The sequence below is a fragment of the Condylura cristata genome, unplaced genomic scaffold, assembly GCF_000260355.1.
Source record: "Condylura cristata isolate star-nosed mole 26May11 unplaced genomic scaffold, ConCri1.0 scaffold00011, whole genome shotgun sequence".
Taxonomy (NCBI): Eukaryota; Metazoa; Chordata; class Mammalia; order Eulipotyphla; family Talpidae; genus Condylura; species Condylura cristata.
Window position 1 is genome coordinate 29,558,339 of NW_004567112.1, and position 22,544 is coordinate 29,580,882.

General features: G+C 48.9%; 2 protein-coding genes across 2 annotated transcripts; one reads left to right on the forward strand and one right to left on the reverse strand.

Annotated features, from left to right (window-relative positions):
- Positions 1-395: 395 nt before the first annotated feature.
- RGR (retinal G protein coupled receptor) lies at positions 396-9,406 on the reverse strand. Its single transcript, XM_004680685.1, has 7 exons — positions 9,328-9,406; positions 8,320-8,476; positions 7,136-7,257; positions 4,495-4,648; positions 3,077-3,194; positions 914-1,027; positions 396-524 (listed from the first exon to the last, which is right to left on the reverse strand). Exons 1-7 carry the CDS (start codon positions 9,404-9,406, stop codon positions 396-398), a joined length of 873 nt encoding a protein of 290 aa, XP_004680742.1.
- A 2,777-nt stretch (positions 9,407-12,183) lies between these two features.
- Positions 12,184-19,623, forward strand: LRIT1 (leucine-rich repeat, immunoglobulin-like and transmembrane domains 1). The gene is made up of 4 exons (XM_004680686.1): positions 12,184-12,305; positions 14,731-15,197; positions 17,177-17,482; positions 18,653-19,623. The coding sequence occupies exons 1-4, from the start codon at positions 12,184-12,186 to the stop codon at positions 19,621-19,623; spliced, it is 1,866 nt and encodes a 621-aa protein (XP_004680743.1).
- Positions 19,624-22,544: the final 2,921 nt, after the last annotated feature.

A 22,544-nucleotide genomic window follows, 5' to 3' on the forward strand; every position in this document is an offset into this window, starting at 1 on the left:
GGCTTGCACCCCTATGATGTAAGACTCAGTCCCAGTTGCAATGAGCAGTTTCATCATTTTGCAGAAGCCCACACACCCCTGTGGAGTCCATGTTTACATCCTTGTATGCACTGTCAGGAAGCTCAGTTGAGAATGACTTTCCCAAGTTTTCCCAGCCTCCTTGTAGAGGGCTAAGAACACTCTCAGTCTGGCCACTTCTAAAGCCTTACTCTTTCCATGCTGCCTGGCTTCTCACAGAAGGAATCCCCTGTGTCTGCCATCATCAAAGGGCTATCGAGATGGTGGGTAAGCAACTGGAGCTTGGTTTCAGTGACTGGGGAGGCAGGAGTTAGGGGCAGGAGTGCTCATCCAGGTGGCAGGGCTGGTCCTGGGCCTGGGCAGTCCCACGGAGAGGCTCACTGGGCTCGGACCTGCTTGCTTTTCTGTGGCGAGAGGCACAGCCAGATTCCCTGGACCATCTCACTGCCCAGGCCGTAGTCAATGGCATTGATTGTGGGCACCATTTTGGCAATGAGAGCGGGCACCTGTTGTGGCAGAAAACTCCTGAGAAGAAGCTTCAAGGCATCAGCTCCTCTCCCTGGTCCCAGCGGGTGACAGCCTTCCCCTTCCCCGGTCACCCATGGTGCATCCTCCACTTGGCTCTACAGCCTCTGAACCTTCCTTTCCCATCTGGCAGAGGAGGAAGAGAAGCACATGCCTCCCCAGAAACAGGTCTCAGCCTGGCCCCTTCTCTGTCTGGCTGATGGTCCAGCACCTGGCTTGGCCCAGCATTGGCATGCAGCAGCCCAGGGGAGAGAAAACACACAGTGCCTTAATAGGGGCCGATGGGAAAGAGAAAGAGACTAGCAGGGAGGCGATATGAAGCCAGAGAGGGATGGGGAAAACATATATCACGACAGTGAGGGGTCAGTACCATCTGCAGCTTGGGGGAGACAGAGGACACGTCTGCAACAGCTGCATAGAGATACAGGAGGGCGTAGGGGCCCCAGCCGAGGAGCAACGTCCTGACGGGCAGAGAGGTGTTCACCTGCAGAGAAATCATTGCAGGGGGAGGTGTGGGCTTGGTGCAGGTGCTGGCAGCCCCCTGAGACCAGAGACCAGGTTGGCCCTCAGCAGGGCTGGGTCACATGTCCAGGCTGTGGGGAAGTGCTGAGCCTCTGAAGGGACTTGGGACTAAATAACTTCTTTGCTGTTTAAGCTGTGTGACCCTAAGCCTGTCATTAAAACTAACTTGAGCTCAGTCACCTTGCCTGTGAAATGGCCTGGTATTACCTGACTTGGCCGGAGGCAGAGATGAGGGGCATAATGAACTTTCTTGCTGGTCTGTGCTCAGTTTGAAGAAATTTGGGCTCTGGGAGTGAGGCTGTGTGCCTGAGAGTCTCCCCCAGACCGAGGTGCACTCACATCTCAGTCCCAGAACCAGCTGGCATCTGCAACTTCAGCCACTGACTAGGCAGCTGCCTGTCCAACGGGCCCCTGACCACTTTAGGAGTCCACGCGCAAGCGGCGAGTGCCACCATTTGAGACCACAAAGGGGCACACGACTGACGCTCAATTTCAGGATGGAACTTAGCTGTTCCCCATGTACAGATGGTAAAATTCTGACGCTGCGAAAATCAGAGCCTTTTTTCTCATGGCTCATGGCTCTCTCCTTTTTTTTTTTTTTTTTGCTCATGTATCTTTTAAATGAAGAAGATGAAAAATGACTCAAGTAGAAAAAGGACACATTTTCCTCATGGAATTTTGAATTTTTGATTTTGAAATATGTTGACTAAGAGACGGTTATTCCTCCTGAGTTGTTCTGCATTCATTAAAAAAAAAAAAAAAGTGCATAAGCTGCTTTCACAAGACGAAATGACCTCTCAGTGAGGAGAGACAGTGTCACCTCAGGAAACCCATCAGCAGGCAGTTGAGGTCCCTGGGTAGCTTGTGGTGCCCACTTATGATACCAGATTTGATGGTTTAAGGTCAACCAGGAAAAGTGAGAAACTCCGTGTGGTGGCTTTGTTTCCTGGCTGATTGAACCTTCAATAAATGTGGCGATGCTGAGCACCAGCAGCCTGAGACAAGGAGGCTGTGTTGATCCAGCCAGCCCAGAGCCCAGAGCCTGGAGTCCAGAGATGTAAGTCTGGTCTGCCACAGCCTTGCCCTTCTGTGAGCTCAGGGGGTCCTGGGTCTCCAGCTAAAATCCCTTGATACATTCCTTCTCCAGGTCACAGGGGGAAAATGTGCTAATGCAGCAGATTAAAGTTCTCGACAGAATGGTTTTGAAATACCAAGAATTAACCACTTAGGCTGTAGAGATCCGGACCTGAATTAGAGCCAGTTCTTCTAATTACTAGTTCCCTGGTGTTTGCAGAGTTAGTTTGCTAAACCCCTTTCAGTCCCAGTGTTCTAGTCTGACATAGGGATAGTGAAACCTTCCTTCTTCAGTGAGTGCTTGCAAAGATGAAATAGCATAATACATAGAATTAGTGTTTTCTAAAAAAAAGAAAAAACCTTGGTGCTGACGAAGGCTCATCTACTAGAAATTGCCCATGTGATAAACTTAAAAGGAAATTGTGGTGTGGGAATATTAACACATAAATTCAGAAATGACCAGGAGGGTTTATTTTGAAGTAGATTGTTTTTCTTGGATAAATGTGCTTGCAGGTGTGATTTTATATTGTGGGTAACAGCCTGTGTCTGTAATTAAATTAAACATCTCAAAATAGTTTAAAGAAGCTTTTAGAAAGCATGTATGTGGTGTCAATCCTTAAATCCTTGGAAAGAATGAAATGTAACAGCATTTATGGTGTACAGCAGGGCACCCTGCTTCTCAGGCTTAAGGGACCTGAGAGAGTTTGAGCTACCTAATCCTTCCTCCCAGCTCTTTGTGATCCTTACTTAGCACTGGGGCAGGGGGGAGAGAAGGGAAGGGGTGTATATTGCTACCCCCAAAACCCCATGCTTTATGAAGGCTGAATTTTCTCCTGATTGTTGGACCACCTAATTGTTGTCTAATACATCATTCATATTCCCTGGGGCCCCCAAGAGAGGCAGAGAGGTCTTTCCCGCTCTAGGAGTTGATCCTTACCTGAGGATGGCTAGTCTTCCCAAGCTTCTGTTCCATGAGTTGATAGGATGTGAATGTGATGAAGAGAGGCAGGAGGAAGTTGAAAAAAGCCATGGTGATGAGAAAGCTGATGAAGTTTCTGCAGGCAGAGCGGGTGAGGGGTGAACATTGTTTCTCTGCAGTGATCACCTCCCCTCAAAGGCCATCACCTCTGCACTGGACAGTCAGTGGGAGGGCTGCTCCCATCAGACTAGTGCTCAGGGTGTGGGAGCCTGTGGGGCCCTGCTGAACTGCCCTTGAGCTAGAAAGCTGACAAGAGGGGAGTTCCTCTTTAGCTTGCTGAGGGGAAGTTCAAATGCTCAGCCTTGCTCCCAAGCATAGAGAATGGAATGCTTTAGGTTGGGAGATGTGTTTATCATATGGATGAGATGACAATGGACCCAAAAGATGGAGCACTGAAGAAGTATTCTAGGCACAGGGACTTGAAAGGTGTCTGCAGATGACAGGCTAGACACTGACACTGAGGACATCATTGAAGGGGCCACAGAAGAGCCAGGGTCCTAGGTAGTGGTCATGGGGAGGCAGGTGGGAGGGAGAGTTCCATTTCATAAAGCAGGGGCTGTGTCACTTACAGCTGTTCATTAAGGACATCCAATTGGAGGAACTGGACACCAGCTGGGGAAACACCCACAGTGAGTGCCCAGGAGAAATACTTGGTCTAGAACCAGGACTTTCCAGTGGATTTCTCCTGCAAAGCTTGTCACGGGGAAGATGCTTTGTAAGTGTGAGTAATGTTAAGCAGACAAGTGCAATGTGGCCCCAGCAGATGTAAGAGGGGGTTGGAGCCCATGTGACCCTGAAGTGTCTCTCTAGTTCCCCTGGTTTCCCCAGAGCCCTGTGGAAGGGGCAGTGCTAGGCCTGTGATTCATGTTGTTGGGGGCCATCATGCATTTGATCCTGGCTGGCCCAAGGCTCACAGCACATACTTGGGCAATTCACAGAACTGAACTCCATGCCGAGGAGGCCCCTCCCAGAATAAATACCTTAACATGCTTTTAACCTATTAAATCAAGTACACATTTCCCTCTCCAAGTTGATAAAGTTGGAGCTGGGGCAGCTGAGGGGCTGAAGATGGGAAAGCATGGTGAGTTGAAGATTGCCCAAAAGATTGGCAAAAAGCTCAGTGACTGTTATGACCAACAAGGGCCAATAACTGAGTCCAATGCCCCTGCTTTGGTTCCAAATCTGTGCTTCCATCACTTGGCCGCTCTTTCCTTTGTTCCACTCTCAGCTTGTGAGTATCATCACTATGCGATTAAGGTTACCTGGGAATTGTTAACATTTCCCCATCTGGATTTTCAACTGTGACGCTGTTGTCAGAAGCGTTCAAAGTCAAGCTTCTCTTGGGAGGGGCCTGGAAGTTGCTCCTCCCACCTCACCTGTCCCTCTTGGCATAGTCCAGGGTGCAGCATGTCCCCAGCGGTTCATAGTCATAGTGGCCCCAGCCCAGGAGGGGCAGAGCTGCCCAGAAGGCAGAAGACAGCCACACAAAGAGCACCAAGAACAAGGCCATGTTCCATGCCAATCGGCTGCCTGCAGCGGGAAGAGAAGGGTGGTTATGAGGTGACCACATGGCGTGGCAGACCTCTCCTGACCTGCCCGCTGCTCCCCTCAGCAGTGTACTTCGTCCATCTGCCTGTTCTGCTCCCCACTCTGTCCCTGGTGAATTCTCTCACCCTCCGCGTCTCTGGCCTGTACCCCAGTTCTGTATGAATAAATAAAAAAATCCATGCCTCAGAGGGTGGTTCTGAAGAACAGAGATACTGCGTGGTGCAGCTGTCCTAGCAAACACTCCACACCATCTTCTTTAGAGGACAGAGTAGGGTGTGGCAAAGACAGGTCAGGGGAGAAGCAAGTCTAGGGCTTCTGGTGAGGGTCATGGGGTGGAGGGCAGAAGTCTGGACTCACCCCACCCTCAGCTCTTGCTCAGAAGCAGACCACTGCCTCTACTTCTAGGTGAGAACTTTCAAGGTGGGATTTGGGGCTCCATCTCAGTGCCAGCACTGAGGCTGTATCCCAATAGCATCTTTTGGTGTAACTGTCACACCAGTGCGACTCCTCTGTGTCCCCTCCACCCATGTCCCGATCTGTAGCCGCCTCATCCAACCATTCCCATTCAGTCGCTCCTCCTGAACTTGGCTCTCCCAGTTGCCACCTCTGTCTATGTCATGGCCCTTTGTCAACATGACCTCAGAGCAGGAGGCAGGACTCCAGATGGGATCTGTTCTGCAGACATAAGCGGATCTACAAGTTCCCTCCCTTACTCCAACTATTTGCTTCTATTGACACAGACCCAGAGAGTTTGCTTGCATGGATCCTCCTGCTGTGGACTGAATGTTAATACCCCCACCATTCCTAGCCCCCCAGTTCCTATGTGAAAACCCTATTCATGTTATGCTATTTGGTATTGAGCCTTTGGGAGGTAACTAGGTTGTGAGCCTGGGATCCTCCACGAGGGCATCGGTCCCCTTATAAGAGGATGAGACCAGAATTCCAGTTTTCTTCCATGTGAGGACACAGCAAGAAGGCAGCCGCCTGCAAGCCAGGAAGGGTGCATGCACCAGGACTGAGTCTGGACTCCAACTTCCAGGACTATGAGAAATGATGTTCTGTTGTTTAAGCCACACAGGCTATGGTATTTTATTATGGCTCCCTGAGTAGACTGTCTCCCACGATGGGTACAATAATTAACTCCCTTGGCCCTGGAACCTCTTCAATTTGGAAACACCAAGGTGGCATACCAAGGTCCCCATTAATGGAACAGAGAAGCTGGGCCTCTGTCTCTCCCCTCCCAGGAAAGGCTTTAACTTAGGGGCCCTGAGATAGGAATTAACTCTGTATTGAGGTAGAGAAGCCTGCTCTCGAGAAGGTGTGGGCAGGGCTGGTATAGGATCAGTAGGAGAGGAAATCCAAGTCTGGTGGAGCAGGAAAGGCTGACTCTACTAGAAGTGAGAAGAACAAAGGCAATTTTTCAACCTGGAGAGAGGCCAAGGGGAGGCGGCTGCCTGTCTGTGGCAGGGATGGAGCTGTAGATGTCAAAAGCCCCATGTCCAGGGCTTTGGGACATGCTCATGAACCCCAAGGACTTGCTCCATGGCAGGCAAGTCCTCAACTCAGGACTTTGGGCCAAGAAAATAAGGGAGCGACTGCCTCTGGAGGCGTCCAGGCCATGCCCAGTCCTAGCTGTCCTGCTAGCTCTGTGGCTTTGGGCAAGCTACTAAACTTCTCTGAGCCTCTGTTTCCCAGTCTGCAAGTTGGGGTTGCTGCGAGGTTTCCCTGCAGCATGTCTCCCTAAAGTACGTTTACCTAACTATGTGCTGAACAGTATTCTATTCTATCCATTCTAGGTAAAATCATTTCTTAAAATTTTAATGTGTGTTAAAATGATAAGAACATGAAAGGTGTGATTTCCACAGGCATTATTTAAAATGAGGCTAAAGACAGCATGTAAGTGGTTTCAAGTGAGTCACTTTGAAAGGGAAAATCTCAAGGAAATAACAGAGTAGGTGCTGTCAATTATGAGGTAGGTAGTATTTGACGATGCAATGTAGGAATCAAGAGCTAGACGAGTCTTTCTGAAGCCCTGGCATGGCAGATACCCCATGGAAGAAAGAAGTGTGGGCCACAGTTACACACACACACACACACACACACAAACTCTCTTCTTCCCAACAATGCCTCTGCAAGATCTGTATTCATGATCTCATTTGATTTGCAAAATAAAACCATGGGGTTGGTTACAGACATCCTCTCAGAGAGGAGACTAAGGTTCTAGAGGACCTCTGATTTGCCAGGGGCTGCAATGAGGGTACAAACAACCTTTCCAGCTTCTGCCTCAACACCACTTACAAGTTCTCCCACCTGCCCTCCTCTCCTGACTTCCCTCCTCTCCACCCCACATTGGGGCACACTCACCCGCCCCTACTCCCTTGAACCAGGAAAACACCCAGCAGCCTCCAACCCCATCCGCCTCACTAAGTAGGTGTCCCTCCACTCAGGGAGCCCAAAGAGGAGACTCACGTGTGCAGTAGTGGTGATAGCGTCCCCAGGCAATGGCTGCAGTGCCGCAGATGCTGGCCAGCGCTGTCACAAAACCCTGGAAGCCGTGGGCCTGGCAGCCATCTGAGCCGTAGGGCCAGCGCCTGTGGGAGACACTGGGCTCCAGTGACCTCTGCCCTCTGACCTTGTCTTCCTGCCACACCAATTCAGCAGCTTCCTGCAAGGCACCACCCCCTAAGAGCAATTTTACTTTGCTTTTCCTAAGAGGAAACATATCAGTGCCAGTGCCAAGTTGGTGCCCTAGAGTTAAAGTCAGGGGCTGACAGAGTAGAGCCCCAGACAAAATTTGCAGGCTCTGCTCTTTTTTGGCTTAGTGGCTGGAACAAAGCCTCTCTCTGCAGGAAATGGAGCTGGCTGAAGGACAGTTCTTGCTTTTAATCTACAGATGTTGAAATGAAGCTGAGAGAGAGAAAGGTACCAAGACAAGGTCACACAGCAGCTGAAGACAAAGTAGGTGAAGCCCAGGTCTTGCATCTCTCAACTTCCTTGGGCTGTGGTTGCTCCCCCCCGCCCCAAGCTGGCCAGGGAAGGAGGAGACCAGGGCAAGGGATGGGTCCTCACTGATTCAGACCCTACAGAGTAGCGGGCTCTGAGCATACACATTCAGTTCTCTGTTGTACCCCCAAACCAGAAGAGGAATGTTTAATTCATATAGGAAATCCAAACTGTAAGCACCTTCTGGGGCCATGCTGGAAGGCCCTGGTTTGCACATGAGCTCTTAGACTCTTGCCAAAATCCTATTTGCTCTCACAAACACTTATTTAGCACCTCCTAGGTGCCAAGCTGTGCTTCAAGTTATTACAAGTAATGACAAGTCAATACTTTCAATGCCATATGAATTAGGCAATGATATTCAGTTTAGGAAAGAAGTCAAAAGAGAGAAAAGATAGAGCCAGGATTCAAACCTAAGGGAGCTGGTTACAGAGTCCATGCTCGTAACCCTCACCATCAGCCAGCTCTGTTGTTTGGGATGAATAACTTCTGTTTCCTGAAAGCGGCTAAGAGAATTCAGATTTAGCCTGATTCTGCCTCTCTATCCTGGCTTCCTATAAGTGGGAAGGGTGCCTCTCTGGCTTGGTGGCTGGTGCTCAGAGGTCAGGCCCAGGCAGGACTCAGAGCCCTGGGCCTAGGGAGGTGGCTGGTACCGGAGGAGGCTGGATGTGGCTGCGACAAGGGTGTTCAAGCTGATCCCACTGTCCGCGAGTGCTAAACTCAGCACCAGCAGGTGACTGGGTGTCCACAGCTCTGGGGTTTTGCAGAAGGAGAAGATGGTCAGGCTGTTGAGACTGAGACCGGAGAGAGCTGAAAAGAAGGGTATGAGCTGACATCAGGGCTGCAGAAGCATACCTGGGATCAAACTCAGGTGCTGAGGCTGGGTGGATCCACAGTAACTGCCCCTTTCAGGCTCAGCAGCCATGTTAGTGTAGCTCATCAAACACTAATGAGGTGAGCTGGCTGGTTTTCCAGTCCCAAGAGCTGAGAAACACACACGTGCCCTCTACCAACTTACAGTATAAGGGAAAGACAGACAAGGATGAAACTAACAAAACATTAGCAGAGTCTCTGCTAGGACAATCATCATGATGGTCAGCTGCCGAGCATGCGCCAGGCAGGGGGCTAAGCACTGGATGTAGATCAGCTCACCCTACGCTTGGGTTGTCCTTCCCATTGGGGAGGCAAACTGAGGCTCAGTGATGCTGACCAACTTATGCTAAGTAAGCAACTAGTAATTGGTGGAGTTGGATTTGAACTCAAGTCCTTTGGATTCCAAAATGCTTTCTGTAAGGGCTGTGTAGCAGCATCAAGGAGAGTATTGGAAAACAGAAGCCAAGTCAGGACTCAGAGTGACCCAGGACACCAGGCAGAGACCCAAAGCACAGGGAGTAGACTAAGCTCCTCCAGGTTGAAGGGTCATAAAAGACCTGAAGCCTGGTATACTCAGTCATGTCCCCTTTCAAAGTCCCTCCCTCTCTGAGCCTTGCCTGGCCTCTGTGTCAGGGTTTCCAGCCTTCAGGCTTATCCCACATGGGAAGCCATCAGATCTAATGGTGCCAGGCACAGGCATAGGGCATGATGACTTTTCCTTGAAGCTGCATAGCTTTGGACTGGGTCTGGGAGCCCCTAGATCCCCGCTCACCCCAGGTCCAGCTCACCTTCCACCAGCAGCACTGTCCCCACTGCCAGCACCTCCACCTCCCTGAAGCCTGTGGGTAGGGTCCCAGACTGTGCCATCTTGGCTGTTTCCCTGCTGGCCCAGCTCTTCTCTGGAGGCCCAAAGTCAGGCCCTTCCCTTTTAATGGGCTATCCCACGTGCTGGCACATGCAGGTGATTATGCCAGACTTTGGGGTCCTTCTTGCTGTTCCCAGTCTCCAAATCATCCTCTGGGCCCAAGCATAAGGAGCCCATTCACCATTTGGACAGAGCAGCCTTTGTAAAGCTGGAATGGAGCCCTGTCTCGTTCATTTTATCTGCACTGGGCAGGATTAGGGATCTAGAATTGGAGTGGTCTGTGGCTGAGATCTGAATTATAAAAGAGTTGCATAACCAAGGGAAGGGTGGCTGAGCAAAAGGAGGGAGCTGAACGACAGCTGTGGCTGAGAATTGGTTAAGAGCCAGGCCCTTCCATACCAAGCCAAAGGCCTGAGTGCGTATGTGTGCGTGTGTGTGTTCAGAAGCTCACAAGTGGGTGTTCACAAGCGATGGGGAAGGATGGTGGTTCAGAAGTCATCACCAAATGGGAATGCCTTCCCGTTTCTCTTTGCAACGAAAGCAACTTTCTCCATGGCCTATATACATCTTGGTGAAAAGAATCCATCATGAATAAAACCTTTGGGGCTGTACTGCCCTGTTTCTCACTGAACCCTTAAGTTACACAAACATAAAAATTTCCCAATTTTTAGTACAACCCAGAGGTTGTATTGTCTTCTCGGAAGTAAGCATGACATACTAGGTGCTTGGGCTTCTACAAACAAAATGTTGGTACAAGTTATACACTGGCTTATGATAATATCTGTATCAAAAACATGACTCTAGAGCAACTTAACTCATTTTTCACATAAAAAAAATCCAAAGACCAGAATCTGTGAAACTAGCAATCTAGCTGATGCTTACTGAGTGTTGCTAAGGAACAGACACTGTGTTAAATGATGCTGTTCCAACAAGTCCATGAATGAGATAACATCATCCCTCCCATTTCACAGGAAATTGAGGCTCGAACAGTTAAGACTTGACCTGAGGTCACATAGTGATGATGCTGGAACAAAAATCTGGTCAGCTGTCCCCCAGACCCTGGTCAAGCAATGAGCTCTGTGGCATAAATATCCATTTCCCATGCCTCTCCTCTTGTGTCCCCACTTACCCCAGCCTGTCCAGTGTGTGGGCTGAGCTTACATTCTCCTGGAAGTCTTCCTGGATAACCCAGTTGCCCTAGCATCTTCCCTGCCCTTACCAGATTTCTATCTTATATTACTGATTCATACATATGTCAAGTTTCTTTTTTTCATATGTGCAAGATACCGAAATATGTCAAAGGAGAAGAACAAGGACAGGGCTGGGAATGGAGGTTAGAGGTCAACGAGGCATAAGAGAGCCAGACACACCTCCAACAGAAGGGGGAAAGGCAGAGATGAGGACCTGGGCAGGGTTTTGGTTTTAGGAGGAGGCACAAATAGGAAGCACTGAGGAAAATATATTGGCTGGGTTGGAAGAGAGGAAGGGAGGGGAACTGACATTTCCTGGAAGCACCTTTGTCAGACTAGGGCTAGTGCAGAGCAAGGCACTTGACATGTGCACTGGGGGGCCAGGTCATCTGTGTCAGTCATCGTTCACTGGTCCAGGGCTGCCTAGGCTTATGGGCACAAGGGACTAAGGAACCTCTGGAAAAACTTAAGGAATAGGTTAAAAAAAAAAACAAAAACATGCTGGACCAAAAAGCAAAGCTGTGGGGTCAAATATGAAGTATGAATGAGTAAAAGGCTGTATCTATCGTGAGATTAGGTGAGAGGAAGTGGGTAAAAATGGAAAGGGCCTTCTCTGAAGACTGTGGACCCTCCCCAGCGTACAGTTCCCTGGGGAAACAGGCACTGTGCCCTTACCTTTAGCAGAGTTGGCAATGCCCAGAAGGGCTTGCTCTGATGGCAGAGTTCTGAAACTGGTGTCCATGGGCTTTCCGAGGAGACTGCTGTTTGCAAGGCAGAATGGGAGAGCTTATATGCCTGTGGGGGACACCTCTGAGGTCTCCTCCAAATAACTGAATTTTTCCAGCTCTTCCAAGAGCAGGTGTTTGTAAGTGCCTGAATAACTAGGTTCTTATTACTCTCTCAAAAGCTTCTGTTCCCACAGTCTGGCAAACTTGGATTGACAAATTTTCATAAACCCTCCTAACAGAGTTACACTATAAGAGTTGCTCCTTGTCAGAGGACCTCTCCAAAGTTACAGCCTGTGAACAAGGAATTGGGATTTGAACCAGGTGGCCCCAGTATGTGGCTCTTGCTGATGCCTTCACTGCCTTTATCTCATTGCTTTTCACTTGGGTTAGTGTTCCAGGAGAGAATTTCCTTAGGCGCAAGTCTTCAGTTTCCCCACTACCTAGGATTCTGAATCCTGGTGCTCTGGTGGTGTCTGTGCAGACCACATATGGGTTGGCATTGGATGGATTTGCAAGTGGACAGTTCAGTTGACTGCTGCAGTAGCCATTTGCCCCTGGGGGTTGCCCAGCTGCCCAACTTTGCCATGACCTGAGCTTTCTGACCCTGGGCTATTGTGACAGAGGATGAAAACCCCACCTCCGAATTGGGTAGTTCCAGAAAGCAGTAAGCTGCTGAGTGCTGTGACCCTGGCTCCCCTCCTTAATCCCCAGCCTGTTAGTGTTTATCCTCTGGCTTCAGGCAGACAGTGGGGGTGAGGGGTTGAGGAAGAGTGATGAGCCAGAAGGAAGCTGCTGGGTTTGCTGGGTTGGCAAAGGAGTCCAGAAAAAGGCCTTGTGTGGGCCGCAGAGGAGCTGGGAGCCATGAGGGTGGTAGTCGGCATGCTCTGGCTCCTGGGTCTCGGGGTGGTCCCCGAAGTCCAGGGCTCCTGCCCCTCTCAGTGCAGCTGCAGCCTTCATGTCCTGAGTGATGGCAGCAAGACCAGGTAAGGCAGCAGGTGTGTGGAAGAGTAGCCCAGCTCCCATGTCTCCACCAGCTAGGTTGTTTTGGGAGGGATTGGAAGCAGGGTTATCACCAGGTGAAGTCCAAGGGTTTTGTGGGGATGGTCTGTACCTCACTATTCTGTAGCAAGCAGGTTGTGGGAGGCACCAGGTACCTTTACTTATGTGGGTGAGGTGGGCATGAGTGTGCCAGTTCCAGGAAATCCTTCCTGAGCTCTCCTCCAAGATCCTAGTGGAAAAGGTCCTTCCTTAAATGTTCTTTCTTTCCTCTCCTTCCTTCCTGTCATTGCAACATCCTCTCTGTATCTCCCAGTCCATTCTTTCCCAAGCCTCTCCTATTCACCTATTTTATCTCCTGGAGATATTCAGTCACAACCCAGTTATTTCCTGCCACTCAACCATTTTAGGGTCACCTGTATCCACAGACTCTCCCTCCTGGCCCAGGCCCCATGATCTCTAATCCCCCCACCCCCATGTTTGGGTTCACCAAAAGGCCCATCCATTGCAAATAGTGTCCCTTCCTGCTCAGCCTCTTTGACTTCCCACTTCTGTGAGCATCTGCATTCACCCCTCTTCCCCTTTTATGGGACCTCGCCGAGGCCACTGTGGTGGGTGGACACTTACTCCTTCACATAGCTCATCCTCCTCTCCTGAACCATCTTCTCTCTAACCTCTTCAGTTTATCCACTAATGACCACTCTATTTCCCACCCTGCTCAAGGATTTTGCCCCTGGCTCAGGGCCTTTCCTGTTATCTTTCCAATCTCCTATAATTCCATCCTTCCTTTTTAGACGGAAGTGAGGGAGCCACTGATGACTTCTGATTATTATCAGTGTGACTAAATGATCTTGGTAGTGGGTGTCAGGCTGATTGGGTATGAGGGCAGGCAGAGAATAGCAACACCCTGAATTATCTGAGGAGCAAGAAGAGCTTTCTATTTGGGGCCCAAGATGCTGATGTTCTAACTCATAGACGTAAAGAGCCTCTCCCCGTAGAAAGTCAGGGCTGAGCCCCAACCTGGAAACATCCTAGGACCAAAGAACAGGGAAACAAAAAACCTTCCTTGCCATCCTCAGAGGGCACAGGCCTCAAAGTCATACAGCTCCCATCAGACCTGGTTCTGGAAACCAGAGTTTCAGTTCTATTTCCAGAGCTCTTCTTATCTGTGATGCTCAGGGCAGGAACTAGGGGAGGTTGTAGCTAGCAGTTAGCCTTAGGAGCAGCACATTCCAAGAGCCATTTCCAGGGTGTCACGAGTGGCCATTCCTTCTCTGAAGCCAGCACTCTCACATCTGTTCTACCTGATGACTGTCCCTCAGCTGATGTACACCGGTCCATTTGCATAGAGTGACCTATGAGGAGAATGAGACCAGGAAAGACTGAAGATGACACTTTCATCCCCAGTGGTCAAGGCACAGACTGCAGTCAGACTGAGGCTCCTTCCACACGTCAGCTCCCTCCGCAGCCACTTCCATGCCCGCTTCTCTAAGCAGGACCTCTCAGAGGGCCCAACTCCTATGTCAGAGCAGCTTAAGTGACTTACCCCTGCTCCATGCTCCTGTGTCATGAACAGAGCATATGTACCTGTGCATAGTAGGGTTACTGAGGTGGGGGGAGACCGCACACCTGGACAGATGTGTTCTCAGACCATTTATTCCTAGTTTGCTTACCAGTATCATGCTGTTGACTATAAAGGCTCTTCTTGGTTTCTTTGATTTCTCCCTTAACAGGAATGAAGAGCTGGTATACACATTACCTCATTAAAACCTCAAAGCCACCAGCCAGATTACGGGAGAACTGAGGAAAAGAGAGGTTAGGGAACAGACTCAGAGATGACACCAGCAAGGCTGGGTGTGAATCAGCTGCTGAGCTGCAAAATAGCAGCCCTTAAACACCTCGCCCATCTCATGGGCTCTGAGTCAGGAGAGGTCTAGGTGCTTCTATTTCCAATGCCCTTTGTATATGTTCCACCCCACCCCCCAAAAAGCAGCAAAAATAACCATTTTTGCAGAGCTATAATTTAACAACTGAACATCTACACATAAATGCACATGATAATGCAGAAGATGACCCCAGGATTTATGAATGTTACTCAGCCTAGGACACTGCAGGTTGGTATGGGCTGCAATGGAACACAACAGATGACGTCCTTCAGGCCAGTCGCCCCTAAGGCCAGTCGCCCAGACCGAAGGGCCCTCTTGGGACTCCATTAAGGGCTCTAAAAACAAGAATTCCCCCACACCCCACTCTCCCAAGGAAAACGTTTATTTTGCCCACTAGCTCCCCAAGGCCCATCACTGCTGGGAGCCCTGGCTTTGAGGGTCTGTGTTGATTTGCATAGCCAGAAACCTCTTGAAGGCAAATGCAGGGGAGGGAAACTTGCTCAAATATCCCCCATTTCTTGACCAGGACTGTGGTGTGTAACGACCCTGACATGACTCTGCCTCCAGCGTCTGTCCCGCTGGACACCTCCAGACTGCTCCTGGAGCGGACCTCCATCCACAGGGTGCCTGGGGAGGCCTTCAGGCTGCTGGGCCGCCTGGAGCAGCTATGGCTGCCCTACAACGCCCTCAGCGAGCTCAGCGCCCACATGCTGCGAGGCCTGGGCCGCCTGCAGGAGCTGCGAGTGCCTGGGAATCGCCTGACCGCCTTCCCCTGGGCCGCACTCAGGGATGTCCCCCAGCTGCGGCTGCTGGACCTGCAGGCCAACCGCCTTTCTGCTATGCCTCCCGAGGCCGCACGCTTCCTGGGGAACCTCACCTTCCTGGACCTCTCCAGCAACCAGCTGTTGAGGCTCCCGCAGGAGCTGCTTGCCACATGGACTCACCTGCAGACAGGGCTCTTCCTTCCTGGACGCCAAGCCAGACTGGTCCTAGGTAAGTGACAGGATCTTTTACTTGAAACCACCTTTGTGAGCAATGGGGCCTTAGGCAAGTTACCAAGCCTCTTGGAATCTGGTGCTTCTGAGCACCAGGTACACATACGGGAAGGCCTTTGAGTTAATTCTTTGGGAACTCGTTTGTAATAGGATGATCTTGGAGTATAGATGTATCATAAATGGACCCTGCATTTTGCTAGTTTGTCAGTCCTTTCTGGCCATTTGCATTCATGTGGCTCTGAAGGTTCCCTAAGCTCCATCAAACCCTATAGAACTTGACCTTTACTGCATGGGGGGGGGGGGTGAGGAGAGGAGTGTTGATGGAGCAATGGCAATGTCCTTTGTTTTACAGATGAACAAATGTACCCTGGGGGTTAGTAGTGGTGGGTTTGGCTTAAGGCTCCTTTCCTACTGGCTGGTCCTCTTTCTCCTGTCTCACGAAGAGTTGGGAACCTCAGTGGGGTTCAGAAATAGGGCATGACTGGGCAGTATCAATAGAGAGGGCTCCTGGCATGATGTTCCTGACTTGCCTTGGCACATAGGGGATACAGCAATATATGAGCACAATTCTAGGCCCTGGAAAAATAGCAATAAACAAAAATGAAAGTAATCTTTCATGAAATGAGAAATTAAAATGCTCAGAATGTTTAACTTTTGCCAATCTAATGGGTGAAAGTTACACTGTCTTTTACCTTTGGCCTTTGAGTTAATTCTTTGGGAACTCGTTTGTAATAGGATGATCTTGGAGTACAGATGTATCATTAAATGCATTTAAACAGTAATAGGGTGGTTACCACTAATGCATAGGGTGGTGGGGAGAGAAAAAACTGGGATCTGCTCAGCTAGATGAGAGTCAGGGATATGCAAGCAGATCTGAATTCACTCTCTGACACTTGATATTCCTTACATGCATAAACTTACATAACATGCTATAAATGATCAACCATTGATTACAAAACATATCAAATTTAATAACAGTCTTTTGGGGATATGAAGGATATGGCATTAAGTGAATACACTTTGTATTTCAGGCATACAAATCTATTAACAGAAATGGTAGCTTAAAATTGAAGACCTGTTCCATTTTAACTGTTGACTGTTCTTTGACAGCATAGGTACAGCAATCTGCTTTCAGCTCTGTAAATATGTTCCCACTTTTAAAATGAATAAGACTGGGTATATGACATGAGTTGATTTTCTGGCCTCCTCAGTACTTTTTTTTTACCATCTTTTAAATCTGTGTCAAAGGCATCATGACTCAGAATGGCCATTCTCTTCGCTGGGGTGATACTGAAAATGCCACTGATGATGGGGGGAAGGGGTCAAAAGTTGAGGTCTTGAAGCACTTATAAAAATGGGTTTTGGTATAGGCCCTCCCTGGTATAGGCAATGGGTTAGAGCACAGCACTAAGAAGCTAAAGCCACTTCTGCATCAGTTTGATCCCCACCTGCCCTGAAGGTGACCTACATGACCTCTCCTGGCCCACCCGCTGCTCCCCTCAGCAGTGTACTTCGACAATCTGCCTGTTCTGTGCCCCACTCTGTCTCTGGTGAACCCTTTCACCACCCCTGCACCTCTGACTTGTACCCCAATTCTGTATGCTTAAATAAATAAATCTTTTTTAAAAATGGGTTTTGGTATATTGAAGTAAGTGTAGAAATACTCACCGCCTGGCCAGTAGCATGAATAGATCAGTTCAAGAGTGCAGGAGAATTGCCATTCTGGTGGGCATGCTATATGGCCTACCTACAGCTTAGTATGATTTATCTTTGTACTTGTACAATGCTGAAATGGAAGAAACAATACCACCTCAGCTGAAGAGCTAGCCTTAACTTTGCAAGCTACCAGGACAAAGAACTGCTGACTCTTAGCCCAGTTCCTACCTACTCCTCATGGGCACAGGGAAGCTGGGCCTGGGGATCTAAATATCTGAATTACCTATGGCTCACCTCTTGCCTCCCATCTTGTCCCTACAGGACTTCAGGATAACCCCTGGCTGTGTGACTGCAGACTCTATGACCTGGTCCATTTCCTGGAAGGCTGGACCCCAAACTTGGCCTTCATAGGGGACAGACAGAGGTGTTCCAGCCCACGCAGCCTGGCTGGAGTGGCCTTTAGCCAGCTGGAACTGAGGAAATGCCAGAGTCCAGAGCTTCGTCCTGGGGAGGCCAGTATCAAGAACCCTTTGGGCAGCACAGTATTGCTACGGTGTGGGGCCACTGGAGTCCCTGGGCCTCAGATGAGCTGGAGGAGGGCCAACGGGCACCCACTGAATGGCACAGGTGTGTGAACTATAGGGGTCCGCTGTGCTAAGGCCCTGCACCACGCTGGGATGGCAAGTTTGTAAAGATGGAGCTAGTAGTGTAAGCCAGGCCTTTTGCTGCCATGGTGAGCACAGGCTCCACCTAGCGGTAGTGCGTGAAAACACTGGCTTCAGTGCTCACCATGGCTCTCAATCTGTCCTCTCACACTGTACCAGCCACTCTGTCAGACACGTGGGGCCCACCCTGAGGGGAACAAAAGTCTGGCCTTTTTTAGTGTACTAGAGAAAGTATGTTTCCCAGTTGTAAATATTAAATCAGTACCCACAGGAGTAATTTATGACATGAATTAGCATCCACTGTGCTCTTCATGTATTAAGTGTATTTTAGACATAATATCACTAAATGTTAAAGAACCTGATTATTCTTACTTTGTATATAAATAAGCTGAGGATCTGAAGGGCTTAATGCTTGGCCTACATCACATAGCTAGTGCTGGGAGGAACTGGGGGGAAAGCTGAGGTGGCCTCAGCAGTACATGTTCTCTTCATGCTGTGAGGTGGAGAAGATTCATCTTGTGAGAGGTGGGAGGTATCAGACCCCTCTCCATGCAGAAAGGTGATGAAGGAGGAATGATTTCTTAGCACCTGATCAAGAACCTATGTCCCTCCTAGCTTCCCCGCTTTCTTTTTTCTTTTTTTTCCCCCTCAATGACATGGTAAGAGTATTACCCCAAGACTGTGGGTTTGAAATCAGTTTACAAGCCAAATTATATCAGAGTTCCACCAGGTAAAACAGAAAGTTGAATGTGCTGTCACTGCACAGTGGCATGGGGCCAGGCTCTGCCAGGGTGGGCAGAGAACTTCCAGGTATACCCCAATCCACTTCACCACCAAAACACTTGCCCTCCACCCCTGAGGGGTCAGTTCTTCAGAATTCCAGGACCTCCTTTCTGCATCTGAGATTTGAAAGGCCAGTCATTCCTAGACTCTGCCTTGGCCTAGGGTTTCCCAAATTTAAGACCAGGTGTTCTCCCATCTGCTTGACTAGCCTAAGAAAAGTTGAATGATTCCCATTGTTTCCTCCAGATAATGGGGTGTTGTGCACAGCCCCTGTTTGTGAACTTAGCCCTGGGAGGGAGGGTGGGGCAGATGGGCCCATTGTCCTCCCAAATGTGCCTCTTTGTTCCAGTGCACCGGGAAGTCTCCAGTGATGGCACCAGTTGGATGTTGCTGGGCCTGCCTACTGTGTCCCACCTGGACTCCGGAGACTACATCTGCCAGGCCAAGAACTTCCTAGGAACCTCTGAGACTCGTGTGTCTCTGCTTGTCACTGAGCCCTGGGCTTCCACAGAGCACAGTGGGGGCCTAGGGCCACTGTGGGCAAGGACAGGCAAGGAGGAGGAAGCTGCGTATAATAAGCTGGTAGCCAGGCACGTCCCCCACATCCCCAGACCTACTGTCCCTGCCACTGGACCCCTTGTGCCCAATACAAAGGAGGATCTGACCCTTCAGCACTTGCAGATGGGAACCCCAGGAGAGCGCTTGGGCATGCAGGCAAGACCCCAGGAGGTCCAACTGGTGAGGTCTCTCAAGGTGGTGGGGGACACCTACCAGAGTGTCACCTTGGTGTGGAAAGCACCCTGGGCTGGAAACACAACTGCCTTCATTGTCTTCTACACAGTCTATGGGCAGCGCAACATGCGGCAGGCGATGGTGCAGCCTGGGAAGACCAGTGCCACCATCCGTGGGCTTTCCCCCAAGACCAAGTACGTGGCATGCGTCTGTGTGCAGGGCCTGGTGCCCCGGAAAGAGCAGTGCGTCATCTTCTCCACCCATGAGGTGGTGGATGCTGAGGGCACCCAGTGGCTCATCAATATGGTGGTGATCACTGTGGCTGCCGTTATTGCTCTGCCCCCCACGCTGTTGGTCTGCTGCGGAGCTCTCCGGAGGCGCTGCCGCAAGTGCCGGTCGGGGGGCTCCACCGAGCTTGCAGGTGCCTACATCACCCTGGAGAGGCTGGGCCACAGCGAGGATGGCTCTGAGGAGCTCTCCCGGCACAGCCTCAGTGAGGCTGACAGATTGCTCTTGGCTCCATCCAGCCTGGACTCTCCGGCTTTGGGGGTCAGGAGTGGCAGACGGATGAATGAGTACTTCTGCTAAGGGGTGTACCCCTCCTGTGCACACACATGCCCACGCAGCTGTTCCCATCACTCTGCCTCTTCTACTTGGTGCATAAGCTCTGACACCTGAGCTCATGTTCGCCTACTCTTAGTCCCTTGGGTACCTGCCTACTCATACACTCACAAACGACAGCTAACACTTTATCAGCTCCGTGTTGTTTGACAGGAAGTATTCTAAGTACTTTGTATGCATTCACTCATTTAATTCTTATAACATCCCTTTGCAGCAGGCACCCATATTCTCTTTAATTTCCTGGAAAGGAAACAAGGGTTTTAAGTAACTTGCTTGTAGCAGTTTTTGCTGACAACAATGAAATAAAAGCAAAATCTCAGTGACAGGCAGAAACAGGCACTTGATTTCATACAAACTACAGCTGTGTGGTAGACTGGGGTGGCTTGGCTCCCTGCATCCCATTTGGGGCCTGGGGAAGGCTCAGTGACTACCTGGAGCAGGCTTTTCTCATGGAGAAATCAGGCGATACCAGAAGAAGAAACAAAACTGTGTGGAGTTTCTTAAGCTCTTGGCTTAGAACTGGCACACTGGCATTTCTACCCATCTTCTATCTGCCAAAGCAAACTCCACAGCCAAACCCAACTTTAACAGGGTGAAAGGACAGTTCTGCTATGGAGGTGATAGAAATAGGAGATGTTTTTGTTGAGAAGTGTGCTGATTGTCTATATTGTCCACAGTTACCCAGCTAAGAAACAGCATCTCTGGAATTTCAGTCAGGCAATTGGCTCCTGAGCCAATAGTCCTTACTACTCTCTCATACTATGTTCTGATTAAATTTTTACTGACCTGTAGGCCCTTACACAGTCTTTCTATGCATTAGTCATGCTTGTGTATACACACACGCACACACACACACACAATAACCTTGCCCTCACTGTGTAGACTCACAGATTCTAACATTATTCTCATGCTTGTGTATACACACATGCACACACACACACAATAACCTTGCCCTCACTGTGTAGACTCACAGATTCTAACATTATTCTCTGGGTGCCATTCTGCATAAAGATAATTGCTTTTATTTTCAGTAAATTTCAGAGGTTGAATGATATGCAGTTCCACTTCTCATTTATTTTCAAAGTGCCAGGTTGGAGGGTCCTGAGAGACCTCTGGAAGGTGGGACAGTATACCCAATGCCGTCTGGCACAGAACTCACCTCATCCCCATCTGAGAATCTTCTTGATTACTTAATAAGTCACTTCAAAGATATCCTGTTCAGTTTACTTAGAGTTAGGAAGCTTCTGAGAGGTCTTGGCACCCAAGAGAAGGTGATCCTTTCCAGAGAAATAAACCAACATGCTATCTTCTCTGTAGGACTGTGCTCTAGTGAGGGGGGCATCCAGGATGCATGATGCCAAGGTCCCTGGGTAACTAAGAAAGAGAGTTTGGGACTGCAAGTGAGCCAAGCAAACTGCATTGTCAGTATCACCTAAAAAGACTCCCTGTTGTTTTGAACACTTACTAGATATCAACCAGTGTGTCACAGTGATTTCAAATAATACTGTGCTCCCTCTCACATTTACCAAAGACTATAGTTATAGCCTATTTTCACATTTTCCTCTCACTTAATATTTCTAATACCCCATTGCTGAGGCTGGGCTACTTGATTTCCCAGACAAGAAAACTGAAGCCCAAAGAACTGAACAGCTTATAGATGTTAGTGATAAATTCTCTTTGAGAACTTTCTAGTCGAGTCTTTATTCAGTGCTGGTGTCTGTAGTACAATCCACAGGAGATTCACTGCAGAAATGTATTTTTGAGCCACTGACATCCAGGATCAGAATCATGAGGACACAAATATGCATGAAGATGGAATTTCTATGCTTGGATATATTCTGCCTATCATCCAGAGGATGCATCTGACTATAACTTGTGGGTTGCAGCTAATGGTAAGAGAAATTATTTGGTTGGGAGGTGATAAAGCCTCTGTTTACATCATGGGTCAGGGAACTTTTTCTCTAAAGAAGCCAGAGAATAAATAATGTAGCCTCTGCTGTGCTACTGCTCAACTCTGCTGATGTAGTACAAAGGCAGCCACAAACTACACAAAAGCTAATGGGGTGGATTTGTTCTAATAATATTTATTTACAAGAACAGGTTGTAGGATGACTCAGGCTATAGTTTGCCAACCTCCTGGGGTAGATTTATAAAGACATTTCTGCTGGATCTTTGGATCATTGGATATTGGGAGATCCAAGACTCAATTCTGACTGTTTCACACCTGATATTGACAAGTACATCCAAATTTAGAACAAAGTACTGTAAATGAAAGCAGCCAAATGTTGGGATGGTCAAGATGTTAGCTTGATCGTTGACTCAGTGGTTGGCTGAGTCAATCAATATTGAGAAATCATTGGTCTAAAGACAACAAATTCCAAGTAGTTTTATTAAACCTTATTTGAAGGAAATCAGGAACCTGAAAGCAAGAATTTGTTAATATTTATTTAATATTGAGAGAGAGAGGAAGGGGGGGGAAGGTGAAAGAGAGAGAAAAAAACTTTCCAAGGATTCATTAGGACAAACATTGATGGCCTGAAAGGAATGGCCATCAAGATGTCATCAGCCTCCCAGTTCACATCTGTCAACTTTTGTGTGTTCTGTCTTCCTTGATTTGCCCTTACAGAGAAGAGTCATCCTGGATTGTACTCCTGAATATTCAAGTCACTGGAAAAAAACAAATTATTGTTGTAAAAAATAAAATGATGTGTAGTTTATACATTAGTCTTTTGATATATGAGTCTGGTTAGTATGAATTGTCCCTGAAAACCTAACACCTTAGAGTCCCAGAAAAAGAATTTCTGGTCTCTCAATGCTGAGGCATCTTGCATTATGCTGATCACATTGTCTGCTGCCCTTGGAAGCCTTATTTGGAGATTGGTTAGAAT

Bases quoted from the DNA above. Each gene is read 5' to 3' on its own strand.
- RGR (XM_004680685.1), bottom strand. From the start codon at position 9,406: ATGGCACAGTCTGGGACCCTACCCACAGGCTTCAGGGAGGTGGAGGTG. The intron at 7,258-8,319 runs GTACCAGCCACC...TGTCTCCCACAG, and splicing joins GCCACATCCAGCCTCCTCCG to GCGCTGGCCCTACGGCTCAG. The intron at 525-913 runs GTACTGACCCCT...CTGCCACAACAG, and splicing joins TCTCCCCCAAGCTGCAGATG to GTGCCCGCTCTCATTGCCAA.
- LRIT1 (XM_004680686.1), top strand. From the start codon at position 12,184: ATGAGGGTGGTAGTCGGCATGCTCTGGCTCCTGGGTCTCGGGGTGGTC. The intron at 12,306-14,730 runs GTAAGGCAGCAG...TTTCTTGACCAG, and splicing joins AGTGATGGCAGCAAGACCAG to GACTGTGGTGTGTAACGACC. The intron at 15,198-17,176 runs GTAAGTGACAGG...TTGTCCCTACAG, and splicing joins CCAAGCCAGACTGGTCCTAG to GACTTCAGGATAACCCCTGG.